At 35.8% G+C, this 20,037-nt stretch overlaps 1 protein-coding gene across 3 annotated transcripts in view; it reads right to left on the reverse strand.

Moving 5' to 3' along the window:
- Positions 1–20,037, reverse strand: part of LOC140141937 (major facilitator superfamily domain-containing protein 6-like) — an 85,586-nt gene that overhangs the window by 37,852 nt on the left and 27,697 nt on the right. For all 3 annotated transcript variants that reach the window (XM_072163820.1, XM_072163821.1, XM_072163822.1), the window contains exon 2: positions 4,946–6,497. In XM_072163820.1, the coding sequence (XP_072019921.1) occupies positions 4,946–6,404 (1,459 nt within the window). In that variant the 5' untranslated portion in view covers positions 6,405–6,497. The remainder of the gene's footprint in view (positions 1–4,945; positions 6,498–20,037) is intronic.

Here is a 20,037-nt window from a genome sequence, read left to right on the forward strand (position 1 = left end):
GGGCAAGACTTCTAACAGGGGCTACAGGGGAAGGGCATCTTCTCTCATGTTGTTAGGGCAGGGATATGTTAGGGTTACAAAAATTGTTTCCTCCTAAAGTGACAAACCAACACCTGCCCATGCCTAAATACTTGTTTTCTTCAATTTTTGGAGAAAGTGTTTCTTTACTCAACTGTTTCTTTTTTTCAAATGCTGAAGAAATAAGATATATTTATTTTTTGTTTTAAAATCTAATTCTCAAACACTCATATTTTTTTCTTTTGATTTGGCCACTTTCTTATATCTACAGCACAAACTATGTAAGTTGTTTTTTTCATTATGTGGAAAACACAGCAAAATGGCAAAAGCTAACCTAGCTTATAATATTATGGCAAATATTAAAACATTTATTTTCAGAAAGACATTTTATGTACCGGTAGTGTATTCTGTTAATCTCACAAGCTGAAAACTAGCATTTAATTTCAGAATTTTGTATATCTAATCAACTACTTGTTTTCAAAGAATATGAAGGCATAACCATTTAATAAAGCATTGTACAATCATCACAAAACAAATTTTCCAATAAAATTTTTAAAAAATCCTGTGTAAATTGCCTCCAGGTGTATCAAAGTGCAGAGCTAATTTTCCCTGTAATATTTGACAAGAAAAATGATAACACATATTTTGCTTCTAGCAGTATACATAGGGAGGTGTTTATTAATATTCCTGAACATGACACTTTTAATACCAGAATGGAATTAGAAACTTATAAAAATCAATTAGGATTTGTGTCACTGAACTCATAAAGAATCCATTTTCCATGATCTTTTTTTTCTCTGTATCAATTTTTCGCGATTTGAACTGTTCTTGAGTTTTGCGGTTTATTTTATATTCACGATCGCAAACATTTACACAAATACACATTAAAGCATATGGGTAAAAATATTTTTGCAGGCTTTTAAATTCACGGTTTTGAAATTCACTGCGAAAAGCAAGGAAATTAAAAGCATACAAACATTTGTCGCTGTACAGTAATTGATTTGAAACAAGCTGACCTGATTATACTATGTGCCCCAAACTACAAATTGTTTGGGGCAAAAATCTCCAATAATTGATAAAAACCGATATCCAATTTTCTCAATTTGAGATATAAATTATTATAAAGAATCTAGAATCTATAAAGATAATATGTGCCACTTTTGATCATAGATTCAAACGTTTGGCTTATTGCATCTGAATTCTTCAACTAGTTTGAATTGATTTTGGTTTTGTAAATATTTGTAACAGAATACAGATTTATCACAAGGGGTAGCCAAGGGGTAGAGAACCTATGTTTTTACACAATACTAGAGGGAGCTGAATTATTTTTGAATATGTTACATTGTACCACTAGGTTTTTCAATGAGTTCCTTTAACAAATGGTGCATACACAAGTATGAATGGTAGGGTATTCTAAATCTAAACCCTATAAGAAATACCTTTAATTAATTTTTCTAGGTTGGCTGGTAAGCTATTTTCCACAGTAATGAAGGAGGGCATGCATGCAATCACATTCCTCCCCCCCCCAAAAAAACAAACAAAAAAAACATTGGGGTTTGTTCAATTCTCCCTTCCTGGTTGGCCACCAGTCATAAAAAAAACATTGAAATCCCACTATTTTAGGCAACAAATGTAAAATTAATGTTTCACCACCCATCAGGAAAATATTTCTGGTTGCACTGGGATTCAGATGGCCAAATTTGTAAACCCTGGTTAGCTTCATCACATACAAAGAGTTTGGATATTCAGTGTTTTTGTCTTCCAACCCATAGCCACATTGATGTCCTCATCATCAAATGACAATGTGTTCCTTGAAATGTCATGCACAGAGGGAATTGACCGCATGGTTGAAAACCTGTTCCCATCGGTGGTATAACCTTACAATTTCGATTATTTTTTCACAGCAAGGACAAGCAAAAAGCAAAATTGAAACTAATTTTAATTAATTTATAGAGGTATCATGAAATGCAAGAAGTTAAATAATCTAATTTTGATGATAAGAGCATCTGAGATGTGATGTCTCTACAGTTCCAGTTCAGATCAGTCCCATCACACACCATAGTGTGTTAGTGTGATGTGATATCCCTTTTGTATAAACCTGTTGCCATGGCAATTGATAATTTATTCTTTGCAGTGGCATGGAGACAACTGGCCTGCTGTAGGAGGTGAAGTGATGATCATGCAGTCCTATCTCAAACATACAACTTTCAGGGATATAGAGTTCAACATTTTTAAGTGATGGCTCTTTTTTCAGCATGTCAATTATTTTATATCTATAGTCTTTATATATAGCTTTAAGTGTCCAATTTTGATATGGTAAATTTATACTTTTTCAACAAACTAGAATGTTGCAGTGTATTTCATCATGCTCACTAATAAATGGAAATGACATTTCACTGTTAGATAGAGTAAACCATTTAGTAGCTGATTTGAAATTAATTCTGAATTAAGTGAAATTAATAATTATTTCACTGGGTCACAATTATTGGACTATTTATAATGGGATATTCAAGTTGAATCTATTTATTATGATTGTATAATTGCAAATCAGGATACATTGTAGTGAGTCAGAGGGGAGCATGATCTAGTGGTTTTTGCACTTAAATATTGAGACAAATAAAGCTGACACACAAGAATAATAGGCCTAGTATGGGTTCTTTAAATGAGATCCCATTCTTGATATAAGTGATGTAATTTCTGCCACATCGCATCTTGGGATGGAGAAAATGCTCAAACTGAGAACCTCTAGACCTATAGAAATATAAATGCAATTTGTGGTTTCATCTAAGATTAATGCAGTAATAATAAAAAATACACTGCATGTATTAAATGGCTAAAACCTGGAAAATCATGGCTTCTGTCATTACACTCACATAAGAAGAAGATAGTTGAATTGATTTTGAGAGCAATTGTAGGGTTTGGGCCATTCCCATTATGTTAGGTATACATAACATTTTCAGCTGAATTGCTACAAAAGATAGTGAAGCTACTGGCTATAAGCATAATATATTAAAAAGTGTATTTAGTTTTTATTTAAAAATACCACTGGACATCAAATGCCAGTTTCAGATCCTGGTTTGTAGAGTGTAGACTAGCCTGTCTAGTAGGATTTCTAGGATTCAGGGTAGCTACGGTTCAAGAGCAACCAGGAACAGACATCAATTATAATAATGGGCAGTTCGTAATAAAATTCAATTTCGATTATTAAATCAGGATTAAATGATCAAAGCTTAATAAAAGTCATATAGAACGAAATGGCATTTAGATTTATTATGATAATTATAATTATGAGAAATTTTGTAGAGTTCAAATAAAACAGTAGGCCTATATTTAGATCTTAAGAACAATGAGACCTTAAGAACAATACATTGTTCCCAAATTAATCGGAATTTTCCATAACAATTCTTTATTATGGACTCCCTGACATCAAATCAGGTAGCTCAGCCACTTACTAAATATACCATATGTTTCACACCATAATAAATGTTCACACCTAGAAGTACAAATTGACCATATGGAAACTGAGTCTTCAACAAAAGTACATTCTCACTATTAAAATCAAATTCAAACAGAAATTTTACGGCCTGTACCCTGGATAGAATAAATAATAATAATTTTGATTATTAATAATATTCACTATTCTTCAACATGAAGCTAGTCACATGTATGGTAATCTCTATAGTTTCCTGATCATTTTGCTGATTAATTTTTGTTCTCAGGTTCCATACAGTGCTCTAAAGTACAAAATGAATGAGCTATTTAAAGTGTGTGGGCAAGAATGAATGACATTTAGTTATTAAAAAAAGGCATTTGGCTAATAAAAAAGATGTATTTTTAACAGCAGCATCACTTTTCTGATTATATTAAGGTGCAATCAGACTGCTGTCTTTTGATTCATCCGCAGAAAATACTTAAGATGATAAGAATTAATAAAATTGATTGTCTTGGTAGGTTCCTTTCTCTGCTGCAACTTGTGTTTGAGAATAAGGCCAGTGCAGTGGTGGTGACATAGGGATGAGATGGCATGGCTGGGCATTTGCCACCCCGAACTTGGTCCCCAGTCCCCGCCCAAGTCTCGCTGTATGGAGGAAAAGATCATAGAAAATCCAATTTTCAGATTTTTCGCCAGATCACTTTGCCCCCCAAAAAAAAAAAAAAAAAAAAAAAAAAACAACAACAAATATCTGGTGGGGCTGCTTATACCAGATTTATAATTCAGAAAAAATAATGCTTAAAATGTTTAAGAAAAAAAAATCTGAAATATTTTTCAGAGTTTTTTTGCAAGCGAAATGAAATCAAAATCATACAAAATCAATCAATAGTTTCCGCAGAAGTTAGCATTTCACATCTGATCTATCCTGATCAAATCCTATTTTCAACAAGTTTGTCAAGTTTTCAAAATAGAGAAGAATTAATTATTTTGCACAATTAAGTGACTTGTCTACTATTCCAGCATTTGCAGTATACATTGGATACTTTTTGCACAAAGTGTTGTCCCAAAGCCTGTACTGAACTACTGACACATAAAAAAATTGTATTATGTTTTCAATTCCTCACAAGCTTTGAGACTCAGGTTTTAATTAAGGAAACCTGATAGAGAGAAAGCAAACATATTGCAGCAAATAAACAAAAGGTCCATAGAAAAAAAAGAATGCATTGCACAAACAAAAAAGCAACATGGATCCAGGGGCGGATTTAGAGGGGGGCGCACCCGGCGCACGCCCCCTCTCAGGCGAGCGGCGCCTGACTTTGTGTATCATTTGCAGAGCGGCACCTGACTTTGTGTGGGCGCCAAGCCGCCGCGACAGCGCCGGTGGCTCAGTGCTCCCTCTATTGAAAATTCCTGGATCCGCCCCTGGAATAAAACACAAGCGATTAAACAGGTGGACAGACAGACAAACAAACAAACAAAATGACTGAGACTCACCTTGCATTGCTTCCGTAGGCAGAACCCACCATGGGTTAACCAGAATAGAGATGACAAGGAACCTAACAGCAAAGGCTAACAGTCCAAGACACAATACAGGAATATAGCCTAGGTACATGATGACGATATGACTGAAGAAATACGCTATCACTTCTGAAGTATGATTCACAACCGCAGCGATCCCAAATAAAGATGGTGGACCTCCCAGATCTTCCAAATGCCAATATAAGAATGTGAAGAGTAAGCCTACTCCAAATCCTGCAAACCATGAAATGAAGAGAACGGAACCATAGCGAACTGTCGCGTACATCTTTAAGACTTTAAGGACACTTGGAGGCTCCTTCTCTGAACCTTCATCAGTTCCATTCTTCTGTTCCTCTTTCATACTGCCATAGCTGCTTTTAGCATCTTTGCCCTCCTTGGCATCTTTGATCTTTGTCATTTCTGTTGCATCTTCATGATCGGAACTATACTTGAATTGAAACTGTGTGGCGACAAAGAATGAGCATGTTATTAGTACAGCGTATGTTCCGAAGCATATTAAATAGTTCTTCTCCACTCTATCCACCGCCCCATTGCACTGTGTTTTAGCAATTTGTGTCTTATCCAAGATCAGTCCTTCTACTAGCATAAATATCCCCCATCCTAGTGACCCAAACATGCGTTGACGACCGTAATACTCCATGCGATGCCTTCCCAAGTATCCCAAAGTGGCAGAATCTGCAAGAGTGATAGTCGGTGAACTGAAGAACTCGCCAACGATGACAAATAGCAAGAGTAAAAGAAATATTGACTCTATATCTTCTGGCAGGTATTCTATAATTGTCACGGTGGATTTGGGTGCCTTATCCTGATGATAAGTAGCATTGACTTGATGCGTTACGTTATTTGAGTCTGTCGAGATCGGAATAACATTGACTGATTTTAGAGGCGTGATTGGTTTAGCACCTTCTGCATGTTCAACATGATAGTCTTTGGGATTGATTTTCACGGTTTGTCCACTCGGTGGCACAAGTATTATAGAACCATGAGGACTAGTTTGATTGACAAGCACACAGGTACTTTCGGCAGGTTTCACGAACGCTATGGCTTCGGTAAAAATTAGCCATGAAGCTAATGAGAATAGTAACATCACCCTAGCTTTATGCCATGTGTCTGCTATTCCACCCCACATGGGCGCTGAGCAGAACTCGACAAACGGTCGTATACCAACAAGAACACCACTCTGTGTTGCACTAAGTCCAAGTTGCTTGAAGTATACTGCTAGCAGAGGGTACAGACTTCCAAAAGCACCATAAAACAGGAAATAGAATGCTTTACATATAAGCAGGTCCGGGTTGACATTCCCATTGCACCAGCCCTTCTTGGCCTCTTCTCGATCCTTTTCTTTCTCTTCATCGGTGGCCTCCGGTATGTCAGCATGCTCAATGATGAGAGTATCATCTTCTGGGAAATACATCTTAACAAATAGTGGGTCAAAGGTCAAGTAGATACCCGCAAGAGTTCCTGACTAGCTTCACTTGGACTTCACAAATACATCATCAGCAGTTTTCTGTGAGAAAAAAAATTCAAAATGGTAATAAGAATTATTAATATGCACCAGCTACTTCAAAATTTAAAATGACACTTGTGAAATATTAAAAAAGTTAATCTTTCTTAACTTTATGAATCTACAAAGAACCATACATCAAAATATGATTGTATTATAATTATGTTGAATCAGTATAGAAAACTAAACAGAGAAATTTTCAACTGGTCCAGTTGTTTGAATATTGCGGAAAGCAGCTTATGCAGCATTAGTGCCAATCCGGCTTGAAATGTGGGGGGACAATCAGCCTGAATTGTCAAAAAGTGACTGAAAAGAACAAAATATTGGTAATTTTGCCAAAAGGTGGGGTGACAAGTAAACCTGCAAATTTGTATCTCAACCCCATTAACTCAGTTGGTAAAGTACGTGCCAGACTTTTGTACAATTTTGTTTTTAAAAGTGCTTGATAGTAAGCACATATGCTAACTACCAAGTTTTTACAGTGGTATGAGGTAGCCTATATAATATGCAATGTAATGCATACAGTATGCGTTTAACAATGTACAGTAGGTATCGCCACTGATCACTGCATGAAACCAAAGTCCAAAGTCAGTTAAAACTCAGGGCCATACAGACTCTGAGTATTTGATGTAGAATATTCAATGCAACATGTCTTCATTATATTATATAATCTATTCCCAGTAATGTTTAACTTCTAACGAATGTTTGATGACATAAAAGCGATAAAATGTAGAATGTCCTGGTGGAAATATAATATCGATCAACCTGTTCTAACATGTACTTATAGAAACTGCAAATTACTCATTCAATTTATAAGTAATCCTGTTACAACTAAAAATAATAATACTTTCAACAACATGGTTTTAGCAAACCAGTTCATTCTAGCTTTTCAGGGTCGCCATACAGACTCTGAACAGAATGTCTTCATTATTTAATCTAGTCCCATTCTATTACCAGTAATGTTTAACTTTTAACGAATGTTTGATGACGTAAAATTGATGAAATGTCATGTAGAATGTCTAATGAAAATACAATACCGTTTTCACATCATCAAACATTTGTTAGAAGTTTTAACATTACTGGAAATAGAATGGGAATAAATTTTAATCTAATCCCATTATTTAAAAATAACAAAGACAACCTAGGCGAAATGTCAACCGTGCTAGCATGGTCAACCATGGTCAACCATGGTCAAAACATGGTTGACCATGGTTAACTATGGTCAGCGATGATCAGCCATGGTGGCTTGACCATGGTCAACCATGGTTGCCATGGTCACCATGGTATACCATGGTCGACCATGCTTTAGCATGGCCGAGCATGGTCAGCCATGGTCTTCACCTTACTTGACCATGGTTGACCATGGTCACTTTTAATATACCATGGTCAACCGTGCTTTATCATGGGTGAGCATGGTCAGCCATGTTCATCACCTCACTTGACCATGGTTGACCATGGTCACTTCAAGTATACCATGGTCAATCATGCTTTAGCATGGGTGAGCATGGTCAGCCATGGTCATCACCTCACCTGACCATGGTCACTTCAAGTATACCATGGTCAACCATGCTTTAGCATGTGTGAGCATGGTCAGCCATGGTCATCACCTCACCTGACCATGGTTGACCATGGTTACTTCAAGTATACCATGGTCAACCATGCTTTAGCATGGCTGAGCATGGTCAGCCATGGTCATCACCTCACCTGACCATGGGAGACAGGCTTAATTGCCTACAGGCTGGATACAGTAGGAGATCAAAATGGCAGCCTGCATGAGCAAAACGGATGGCACACATGTGCTGAGATTGTTTCCGTTCTTACATCTAACATTTGCAGAATAAATGCAAGAGTTTCAATTGAAAGACTTATCAGTTATTGAGGAACCCACTGGAGGTGAAGTTGGTATGGAAACATCCCAAACAACTGTTAAGCTTAAGCAGTGAGTAAAAACTGTAGACTTCAAGCAAGTTAAAGCTAGCTGTGGTATTTCTGTCATGACATGACTTTTGAGTATTGTGCACAAAACGCGAGCTGCATGCATGCATTATCTGTTCGACAAGCTACAGCTGACTCTTCATGGAAACACCAGATAGAGATCAAGACATGATAACATGGATAATAATGACTCTAGAACATCTCATGCCACAAATTGATGGCTCTGTCAATGATACATATTAATATTATTATTCTATGCTAATCATGATATGATTGTGTATGTGTAGTATAACTAGTGAAGCAGGCCGGTTTACAGTTAACATGGTTACTTAAAGCCCCACCTGATGATGTAATTAACCCCAAAATAAATGTTACGGTACTAGTGTTTTATGGTTTTGAAATCAAGTAAACCACGTAGACGCACCGGACGCGAGTTGTTAAACGGTGATGAACAACGGTGAAACATGATTGAATCCCTTTCAACAACGACAAGAAGCTAAAGATCGTATAATTCACGATTATTTTACGAGGAATGTCAGCCAATCATTGTCACTAAGCCTTACAAAAACTTCGATGATTTCTCTGTTAATATCAGCAATAACGCTATAGAATAAAACGGCAAAGTTTAGCCGCTACCTAAAAGACACTGAATTCAACTTCTAAGCTTGCATACGCACAAAGGTTCCAGGCATGACGAATTTTGGCGCTCTCGCGTAACGCTGTAGTCTCGCTTCGCGTTCACGCTATACACTGAGTAAAAGTGTGGATTCATCACGGATTATTTACAACGGTTGGCTCCTGTACAAAGGTATAGGAGGAGTTGTTGGCACCATTGTCATCCATGGTTAAAAATCTGAAAGCTTCAAAATCTGTTAAACATTTCCGCAATCAATTCAAAACAAAACTGATCTCTATATATAATTAATCTTTTCCGTGAGCACCCCCCCCATTCCCTGTCTTTTGGTTATGTTATGTGATGTTGATTTATTTTGTTAATTTCATTTGATTCAGGGAAAGGCTAACTTTCAGACCTTTTTGGTCTTCCAGCCTTTTCCTCCATATGTACCGTGTTTATATATATTTTTATGTAATGTCTTTGATTTTTATGGAAATAAAATATGAATGAATGAATGAATGAATGAATGGTTGACCATGGACAATTTGACCATGGTTGACCATGTTTTTGAAAAATGGCACCACTGCCAACCATGGTTAAACATGAACAGTTTTGACCATGGTTGACCATGGTCAAAAGTTAACCATGCTTGACCATGGTCAAATATGGACAATTTGACCATGGTCAACCATGGTTAAACATGATCATATTGACTATGGTTGACCGTGTTTTTGAAAAATGGCACCACTGCCAACCATGGTAGACCATGGTCAAACATGCAAAGTTTTGACCATGGTTGACCATGGTCACTTTGGATAGACCATGGTCATTTTGGATAGACCATGGTCAAAAGGTTGACCATGGTCAAAAGGTTGACCATGGTCTCTGGCCGTGGTGCCATTTTTCAAAAACATGGTTGACCATAGTTGACCATGGTCAAAACATGGTTGACCATGGTTGACCACGGTTGTTGAACCATGGTTGACCATGGTTAACCATGGTCAAACATGCAAATTTTTGACCATGGTTGACCATGGTCACTTTAGATAGACCATGGTTGACCATGGTCTCTGGCCGTGGTGCCATTTTTCAAAAACATGGTTGACCATGGTCAAAAACATGGTTGACCATGGTCAAAAACATGGTTGACCATGGTCAAAAACATGGTTGACCATGGTCAAAACCCTGGTTGTTGAACTATGGTTGACCATGGTTCAACCATGGTCAAACATGCTAAGTTTTAACCATGGTTGACCATGGTCACTTTAGATAGACCATGGTCAAAAGGTTAACCATGGTTGACCATGGTCTCTGGCCGTGGTGCCATTTTTCAAAGCATGGTTGACCATGGTTTGACCATGGTCAAAACCCATGGTTGAACCATGGTTGACCATGGTTAACCATAGTTCAACCATGCTTTTTTCGCATAGGAGGCTCCATCAACTATTCTACACCCACCAACAGGTCTGCAGCAAACTGTGGAAATGATAAATAACCAGGCGGAAACTGTGCTAATTATTGCAAACTAAGCAGCAATAATCATTGTATGCAACACTATGATAATTACAGTAACAAGGTACTTGAACTGCTTTGAGAAAAGTAGAACTCGTCATGCTCAATATAACCAAGTTGGTAATGCAATTGAGCAAAAAACAGAGCCAAATGTCAAACAAATTATTTTCCATAATCACGTTCACATAATAAACTCAAAGAAATAACATTTTTTTTATCCAATAAAAAATTTACATTTCCTCTTGTCTGAATACTTAGTGTAATAATTTCAAAGATTTCCGTATCTGACATTTAACAGAGTGCACATTAACAATGCTATAAATAAACCACTTCGGTTGCATGAAATTGAGTTTGCTGGAGACACATCCCATGCTCATGGCAACCATTAAGTGCAATCACTAAAACATGAAATTTTGTTCCATTTTTTCATTTTCTTAAAAGTGTCAAATTAAAAATGTCACAATTTTATGTTACTATTTATTGTATTGTTACTCTTCTATTAAACCCACGAAGCAATATTCATCAGTTATGGCCAATTGGACACTGTGACTATGAAAATTATAGATATATACAGTGTCAAATAAATACTGCACTTTTAACAGTACACAGCAGTAACTTTACTAATTATGGAAGTTAAAAGGAAGCTGTAAATTGATACAAAATGGCTTCTAGCACCTCAGGCCAGAAGTGTATGCAATCACACAAAAATGAAGTCACTCAAAGAACGTCGTAACAATTGAAATTACAAAACAAATAAGAAATCGTTTAAAGGGATGTCCAACAAAATTTACTGTTATATTCTGAAGAACTGAAGATTGTAAAGTTTACTTCATAGTAATTCTATTGTCTGCTGAAGGTGGCTATGTATTTATGCTATCTACTGAAGATAGTGAAATTTAATAATGAAAAGGTCAAACTCTATGTTATTTACACTGAATATGGTACAATCTATCATGTTATCTATATTGGAGATATACAAGTTTACTTTGATCAAAACTTGCTCTGTCAATCACATTATGCTATCTGTTGAAAATTACACAGATCTTCTGTGCCATCCTCCTGAAGGAAGCTAAATCTGCTTTGCTATCTTCTGAAGATAGCAAATAAACTGCACACTCAGGATGTTGTCTTTGAATGTACACTCACTTTGCTTATAACCTTTTAAACTGTATAAAGTAAACTGTGACAAATATATGCTGTCATCAAAACCTGTTAACCTACTTGGTTTTCCAACTAGCAGTGCCATTATTAAAAATTCAGCATTATTTATTATTCACCTGGTGAGCTAATTTTGCACTGTATTTGTGGCAATATATTTTTTAATTGTGTATTGCTGTTTCTCTATCTTTTGCTTAAATTGTACAGAATTATTGAATTCCTTTGGATTCAACATGTGATGTATCTGATTGAATTCTTAAAAGATTTGATACAAACAATAAATTTATATTACTCTCTTTAGGCTAAAAAAAGGTTATGTCTCAAAGTGTTTTTTTTAATGATTTTTTTATAACTAAAGAATTACTGAATTAAGATGTCATTTTCGAGTGCTGAAAAGTACACAGCATAAAATTGTGGTTGATTTACACAATTGAAGTACAAATATCAATTGTTTTAATACCTAAACAATGTAAGTATCAAATCAAGTAACTTTTCTTCCAAATTTGTCGCAGAATTTCATGAGTTTAAGGCAAAAAATCAATAAAAAAGGGGGAAATAAAAAATGAATTTGCCATTTCAGCTGACATGGATGCACTAAAAAAAAAAAAACGAACGCGTGCCTGGGCTTTGAGACATAACTTTTTTTTTAGCTTTATGTAAAGAAGTGAACAAGAGTGCATGAGTGACAAAAGATTGCCTATACAGTTAAATGGCAAGAGATTTCACTCTGGGAAGAGATGAAATCAATCTGGAAAGAGTGAACAAGGAATGCAATTCATTCATTCAAATCAAGCGATCGCTGTTAGCAATCTGTAAAATGTGTCACTTTTATACATTTAGAGAGTTGGAATTTAGGTATTTATCAAAACACTGGGTGTTATGTAAATTAAACAGGAAATTCATACATTATACGAATTTGTATGGATGAAAATATACACCTTGTAATTTCAAAAGGAATGCCGGTTTTTGAAGTACTGTTTGTTTTAAACACATGCCAGGACAAAGCATAGTCATTTTTTAAAGTCAATTTGCAAACTATACATGATGAAAAAATATAATTCATAGAGCACAATATGGCGATATTGCCTTTCAGTTGTTTTTTTTCTTCATGCAAGTTTGATATCTACTATTGACATTTGAGTATACAGCCCAGAATTTTCTGGTTTATAAATGTTGAATTCTTCTATCTTCCACTTTTTAAATTTTGCATTTTCTGAATTTTCACTTTTTTTGCAAAAAGCTTATTTTACGATTTTTACCTGATGTAGAGTCCACATTGTAGGGTAAAACATTCTTGAATATGTTACATTTTGAAGCCGATTGTAATATTATTATTTTAATTGATAGGCCATCTTATCATCTTCAGTTGTTAGTGAATTTTTGTATGTTTTTTATTCTCTTTTTCTGAAAACTGTGTTTTCTACATTTCATCGTAATTCTGTTGTTTTTGTGTGTGTGGAAAATCTGCAACACAGAAAACTCCAGGCTTACACTTAAGACTAATGATACTCTCTGCTATCTAATATTAGTAAAGATAAGTCATCGTTTATTCACAAGTTACGTACCTTGCATTATTTACATGGTCTCCCTATCATCACTTTATTAATGTTCTTTGAATAGGATCAAATCAATTTCAAAGTTATTCTTAACATGTGTTGCCATAGCGTTCACTTTTTACTTTAGCGTTGTGTACATTTGAACAATTTGTAAGCTTAAATTGCAACAGAACGGAATTGTAATCATTAACTATACTATTTTGTATACCATCAGTGAATCAAAGGTCTAAAGTCCAAATCAGATGGCTACGATTTGAACATGCTGACATGTGGAACTCAATTGGAAATCAATATGAAATATTTCAGATGATGGCAGTTTTGTATAAAAATTGTTACCATTATTGGTTTTTTTTCAATAATTATTAAGCATTTGCTTGATAAGTTGTACATGAAATATAAATGGAATTCCCAGGGATGAAGAAACTTTGGCGCTGTTTAAACCAAAAACATGAAACTGTAGCCTATTTGGGTACATTTTAATCAGGCGGTCCTTACCTACCAGGGTTGAAGGTTTTTGCCCACACCCCTGTGCAACATCGGGCTATTCCAGTTGAAATTCATGCAACACCTGATCTATGGTCTGTGTGTGTGTGTGTGTGTGGGGGGGGGGTGGGGGTGGGGGGGAGGATCCGGGGGGGGCACTTCAATTTGAAATGGATATATATAAGGCTGGCGCTTTCAAGCACTAAGGGGCATTCGGTGAGAGCAACATGTAAAAAATATGGAGTCATTGGGTGAGAGCATGATTTTTGGCATTCGGTGAGAGCAAAATGTAAAAAATATGGGGTCATTGGGTGAGAATGTGACCTTTTTTTAAATGGAATCTTTGGGTGAGAACCAAAACAGCGCCACAAAAACCTCGAAAATCGAATTTCTAGTTCTAAATGGCTTCAAATTTCTTTATTTTTTCTAAATAAGTAACAAAATCAGTGATAAATGAAAGTTGCTGTTCAAATTGAACTTGTAAGGGTCTTTGGGTGACAGATCAAATGGAAAAATAGGGGTCTTCGGGTGACAGAGCTGGAGCGAAGCATGTGTTAAAAAAAATATGGGGTCTTTGGGTGACAGCGATGCTGAAAAAGGGGTCTTAACAGCCCTACATACGCGTCACCTCCAAAGTTGAGTGCCCCCCGGGAGGATTACCTGAATGCCTGAATGGTTCACACCCACTCCCTTTGTGGGAAATTGAGGTCATGTCTTACACAGGGGGTGTGTGGATCACAACTGGAATATCCCATTATTGATTCTGTTTTGCATATAATTTTGCACACAGTTAATTTGCTTGAGATATGGAAGAGGAAAAGTGGCAAATATTTTCAGCACACAACACAGGTGCACACAATTTACTACCCTAATTAAGTGTCGTCATATCTGAACCATTTTGACATTAGCCGGGGGGTGCATGGGACCTAGCCAATTAAGGAGGGGTTCCATGGGACCCAACATTTGTTTTTTCTGCAATTGTTTTTGCTGATTGTTATGGTTGCTACTAAAGTGACTGCCTCTGTGAGCTTGTTATTTCAAGACCAAAATATTTGAAATCATTTAATGTATTAATTAGATAATCAGTACAAGTTCTTAGGACTCCAGCTACAAACAGGTGGGTCAACGAAAATATTGACAATGATTGTAATATGAAACAAAGCTTGAAATCAGGGGTCAAAATACAAAATAAAACTTACATGCACAACTCTGATTTTTTTCCCTAAAAATTGGCTGATTTTCACAAAATTTTACATGCACAGGCAAAATTCTACATGCACAGAGTCAAAGTTACATGCATCTGTGCATGTATGCACTTGGTATTTCGAGCACTGCTTGAATTTTAGCTCATAAATATAAAAAATTGCTAATTAATCCATGCAGTTATCCCATTTTGTGCAGACCAAAACATGAAAAGAAAGTTTTTTAAACTCTTTACAGAATGTATGAACATGTGTATATGAAAGAACTCCTAGGAAAAATACTAGATTAGGTAATTTGTGATCTGATCTGGTCCAATTTTGCCAAAGGAGGCATTTTTGAAAATTGGGTGAGTATAATTATTGCCTTGTAAAAACATATTAGACCATCATACACTGAATGTCTAGCATACTTGGTTTTAAAGTTCTGAAGTTTGTGATGTGTATTTTCTTAAATGTATTTTTTTTTACTAAGTATTTTTGCCTTGATCTCAATTTCAAATTTACTACCTTTTGTCCCCCATGGACCAGATTTTTGTCACATTATGTTAATTAGTTATTATATTATATATCAATAGCTATTTCAGTTCAAAACTGATTTTGGAATGCACAGAGAGCCAAAATCTAGGAATAACTTTTGGCTGAATAGTTTAGTATCTCTTGAAAACAATGATTTTGATCTTGGTCAAATGTCATTCATTCAATGTTGATTTCTTGTCTTTATATGTGATGCGATCAAGCAAAATCAGTCGGAACTCGGAAATAATAAATTTTCAGTTTCTTATATTAGAGTAAAAAACATTTACAAAGCTGCATTTGGCAGAAAGCCCTATTTAAATTGAACAATCAGTTCCAACGATATGAGTAATTAAAGAGTTTCCAAAACATCAAGAAACAAAAGAAAATAATTCCTTTGTTTGGCTATATCTCAAAATCAATATTTCCGAGTTCCGACTGATTTTGCTTGATCGCATCACATATGACCCTTCATAATTATGTGGTGTAAGGCGAACACCAACCCTGGGGGAAGTGGAGCATTGATTAAGGGGGCTTCCTACTTTGAAACGTTAACCTTTTTCAATGGAACTCCTCTGTTCACAGTTGATATGATATCACAAAAACCATGATAAATATTCTGTAATAATATTTTCCAGAATGCTTTGGGACCCAGTCTCCTACTAATAACTAAAAATCAAGTTTGTGATGAGTATGGAAACCATGTTATATAGTAAGTTCCACCATCAGGCCCACCATACACATTACACCTTCAAGTGCATTAAGTCTGTTTTTGTAGGTCTCCATGCACGGCTGGTGAAAAAGCTCTTCAAAATGCGACATACATCAAGACGTGTTATTTCAAGTGGACAGTAGGCTCCAGAGATTTATCGAAAGCTGACAGAGAGGTGTGTAATGATGGGGTTCTATGAGGCTGCTATTTGCATAATGCTTTTTAAATCTGAATTAGTCTGGAATACTTAAATCCAGATCTAAAGCAGTATGCAGACTTTTTATAAGACGTACAATATTGTATGTAACATATCTACGTTATTTAATCTATTGTCATTCTATTTCCAGTAATGTTTAAGTTCTAACAAATGTTTGATGACGTAAAATCGATAATATATTTCTACCAGATATTATATGTAACATTTTTTGTCATCAAACATTTGTTAGAACTTAAACATTACTGGAAATAGAATGGCAATAGATTAAATAACGTAGATATGTTACATACAATATTGTACGTCTAGTAATCGGAGTCTGTGGAGCGCTCAAGGGTGGTACTTAATCTTTCATGTGTCTCACTAACAAGTTCTTGAAAGAAGTATCATAAGAAACTGAACTGGAACAAAGTCCAGGGAACAAAGCGTAGGTCTTAATGAACTGATTGGAATGAACTTAGGGAGCTTCAGGAGCCTTCCTTTAATATTAAGTTTTTCAAAAGAAAATGGAATAATTGTTTTGGTCGTACATGTTAGAGCATTGATTTGTAAAAAACAGTGATTGAAAGAAGAGGTTTAGAAAAATGATGGACTTTGAAATGTAAATTAAATTCTGTAGAGGTAAAAAACATTACATAATAAATGCTTTACAAGTACAATGACATTTGTAATTGAGCAAGCTAAACTGGGGTTTTGAAAATTCTAGTGGGGAAATGGATGTATTCCTATCAGAAGAACCATATAGCATGAGATGGAATGAAAATGTTGGGATGCAGTTTGCACCTGTTACAGGACCAATTCTTTCTTTTATAATTATTTTTTTTATTTCACATTTTCAACTATGGTTGGGATGGACATCTATACCAGTACATTAGTATTTCTACAATGCTATGTCACTGCCTGTCAACATAGCTAGGTGAGTTAAGGGGAGTATGGGTGTCAGAACAAAAAACAACCTCAAATCAATGCCCCCCCCCCAAAAAAAAATATTGGGGCGCACCCACTGGTTGGCTTAACAGAATTTTTCAAATTATATCAAACAGTTTCTAACCAGTTTTCCAGATTGTGATGCAGATTAGTAAAGGCTGCATGACCAAATCTGGATCAAAAACATTTATGTGACCAGCTGCAAAATCTCAAGACCAAGCAAGGTGCTATCTGATCACAAGAAGATGGTTTTCAAATGGGAATGGTGTGAATCAAGTGCAGGATTGGGGAAAAAAGTGTAGTATTTTGTCACCTTGGAGCTACAGAAATGCATTGATAAAGGATATACATGTAGGGGTGTGTGTACATGTGCAACCATTTTAAGTTCTTCTCATTATCCATCAAATTTTATCAAGATTTTATACTAGTATAAAATTAAAAGGCATAATGTAAGATCTTATAATATTAAATATTCAGGTTTTTTTTTCATATAGGCCTAATTGTAATGTTCACACATATGTTCCAACTTACACTTAAATATAATCATCCAAATTTGTTGTGATTGTCAGGTCAACAGAGCTATTTTAACATGTCATATCAGACATTCCCCCCCCCCCCCCCATCCCATAGAACTCCACATTTTAATGGTCAAAATAGGCTTTCACTTTACCTTGTTATTTTGGTTTCAAATGACCAGAAACCTTTCCTGACAGTTATTACTAATATTATTTCAGTATTGTGAGTAAAAAACTTTCCTTATATATATTTAAGAGAGTGTTGTTTTTTCACAAAAACTATTCCTTGAACCGCATTAAAGGGGGATTTCATGATCCTAGCATCCTCTTTTTATGACATTTTTCAGTAGATATCCACACAAAAAAAATTCCCAAAATTTCAGTTGATATACCAATTTTGCATTTGCGAGTTAAGCATGATTACGTGCATGTATTACACTGCTCCATATGCCACTGTTGTAATTTCGTTCTGGTATACCAGAACAAAATTCAAATTTGACGATATTTTTGCTAAACAAATTAATGTGCAAGAAATTTTTGGCACATAAACATTATGTAGCCAGAAGCTTCCAGTGGTATAAAATCTCAATTTTTTTGAGAAAAGTGGGGGGATGAGGCTGTGGATCACATGCCACAAAAACAGATACCTCTGCACTCCATGTTATAGCCCCTTTTGCTTGAGACCTACACCATAAGCCAAACTTCAGTTTTTTATGTTTGTGTGTATATTTGCTGACAAAAAAATGATTGTTTTTAAAGATTTTATCTAAAAATAGCAAGCCATATTGAGGACTACATTATGGGAAATGCAGTGCACAAAACAATTAAGGTACCAATTACTTTTTACCTCTGTAAATCCAAACAAAGACAGATATGGCATAAGTACCACAAAGCTTTGTACACAAAGTGTTATCGAACAAGAGATCTAGCACCATGCTTTCCATTAATTAGCACATTAAAACTAACATCATGATTTCATCATATCCTACATAAATGTACAACTTTTGATTTTGTTCCTTCGTTAGGTTTCAGATTACCATTGTATTTTAATTCTCAACCGATTTCAACAAATGAGGTCTTAAATCTGAGCAAAAGAGTACAGGTATTGGCTGCTTGTTTTAAGTTTGATGTATTTGTCTTTGTTTAGGTTATGCAGGGGTGAACATAATAATAGAGGTTATCTGTGTTCTATAAGTTGCATATCCTATCAGCGACTGCTATATCTTGTTTAGGACTTTCAAAAGAAGTACCTGCATGTGCAACCATGACTGCTTCAAAATAGCCCGCCTAAGTCACGCAGGTAATTGGTTTGAATGAGGAATACTACGGGAATCAGCACCTCACAGTGTCAACACCCTATATTATAAATATTTTTTCCATACAGCCAGGGGCGTAGCCAGCTTTCTTGGTCAGGGGAGGCAAAATAAAATTTTGGGGCACAGACGAAAAAAATTGCAGTTGCATCATACAATACATAGAGACTGTATGGGCCTTATTGGGATGATGTGCTTGCAAGCGTAGCATGAAAAAAATGGTATTTTACACTATTTTCGCCCATTATCCGGCTAAAAAGGGCTTTATTGTTACAATGTGCTCGCGTAGCGCGTAAAATTTTGTATTTTACACTATTTTGGACCTGAATTTTGCTAGAAAAGGGGCTCCTTGCCCTTTTTCTTTTCCTTTGCCCTCCTGATTTTCTCTTTCATTTTTTGTCAGAGGGGCACTTTTTCTTTCATTTTTTTGTCAGGGGGGCACTCTGCCCCCCCCCTGCCCCCCGCTGGCTACGCTACTACAAACAGCTCCATACTCCGTTGGTGAGCGACGGGCGATTGGTATTTCATCGAACGCAAGAAAAGGAGTCCTATCTGATTGGCTAGAAATCGTATGGTGTAAATGGTATGCTTAGCCTGAGTCGCTCGGCCTATCTCGAACAAAAGCGCCATGCGTAGCTTTTGAAAAACGAGAGGATTCGCCGTACTATAACGGCAATTTTTGACACGAAGATATAGGGATGATGACGCTGTGCACCTTTTGTTAGAAGTCACACATGAGTAAAGTGGATAACCTCTATTCTTTTGCACACTGTATGGGCCATACAGTATGGTATGTAGATTAAAAAATATTGAATTGAGCAAATTGTATCTTGTGAAGTACATTCAAGTTCTAAAAGGAGGAATTTCTTACTGACTTTTCCTTCACA

Source organism: Amphiura filiformis, chromosome 20, assembly GCF_039555335.1.
Source record: "Amphiura filiformis chromosome 20, Afil_fr2py, whole genome shotgun sequence".
In the NCBI taxonomy this organism is placed as follows: Eukaryota; Metazoa; Echinodermata; class Ophiuroidea; order Amphilepidida; family Amphiuridae; genus Amphiura; species Amphiura filiformis.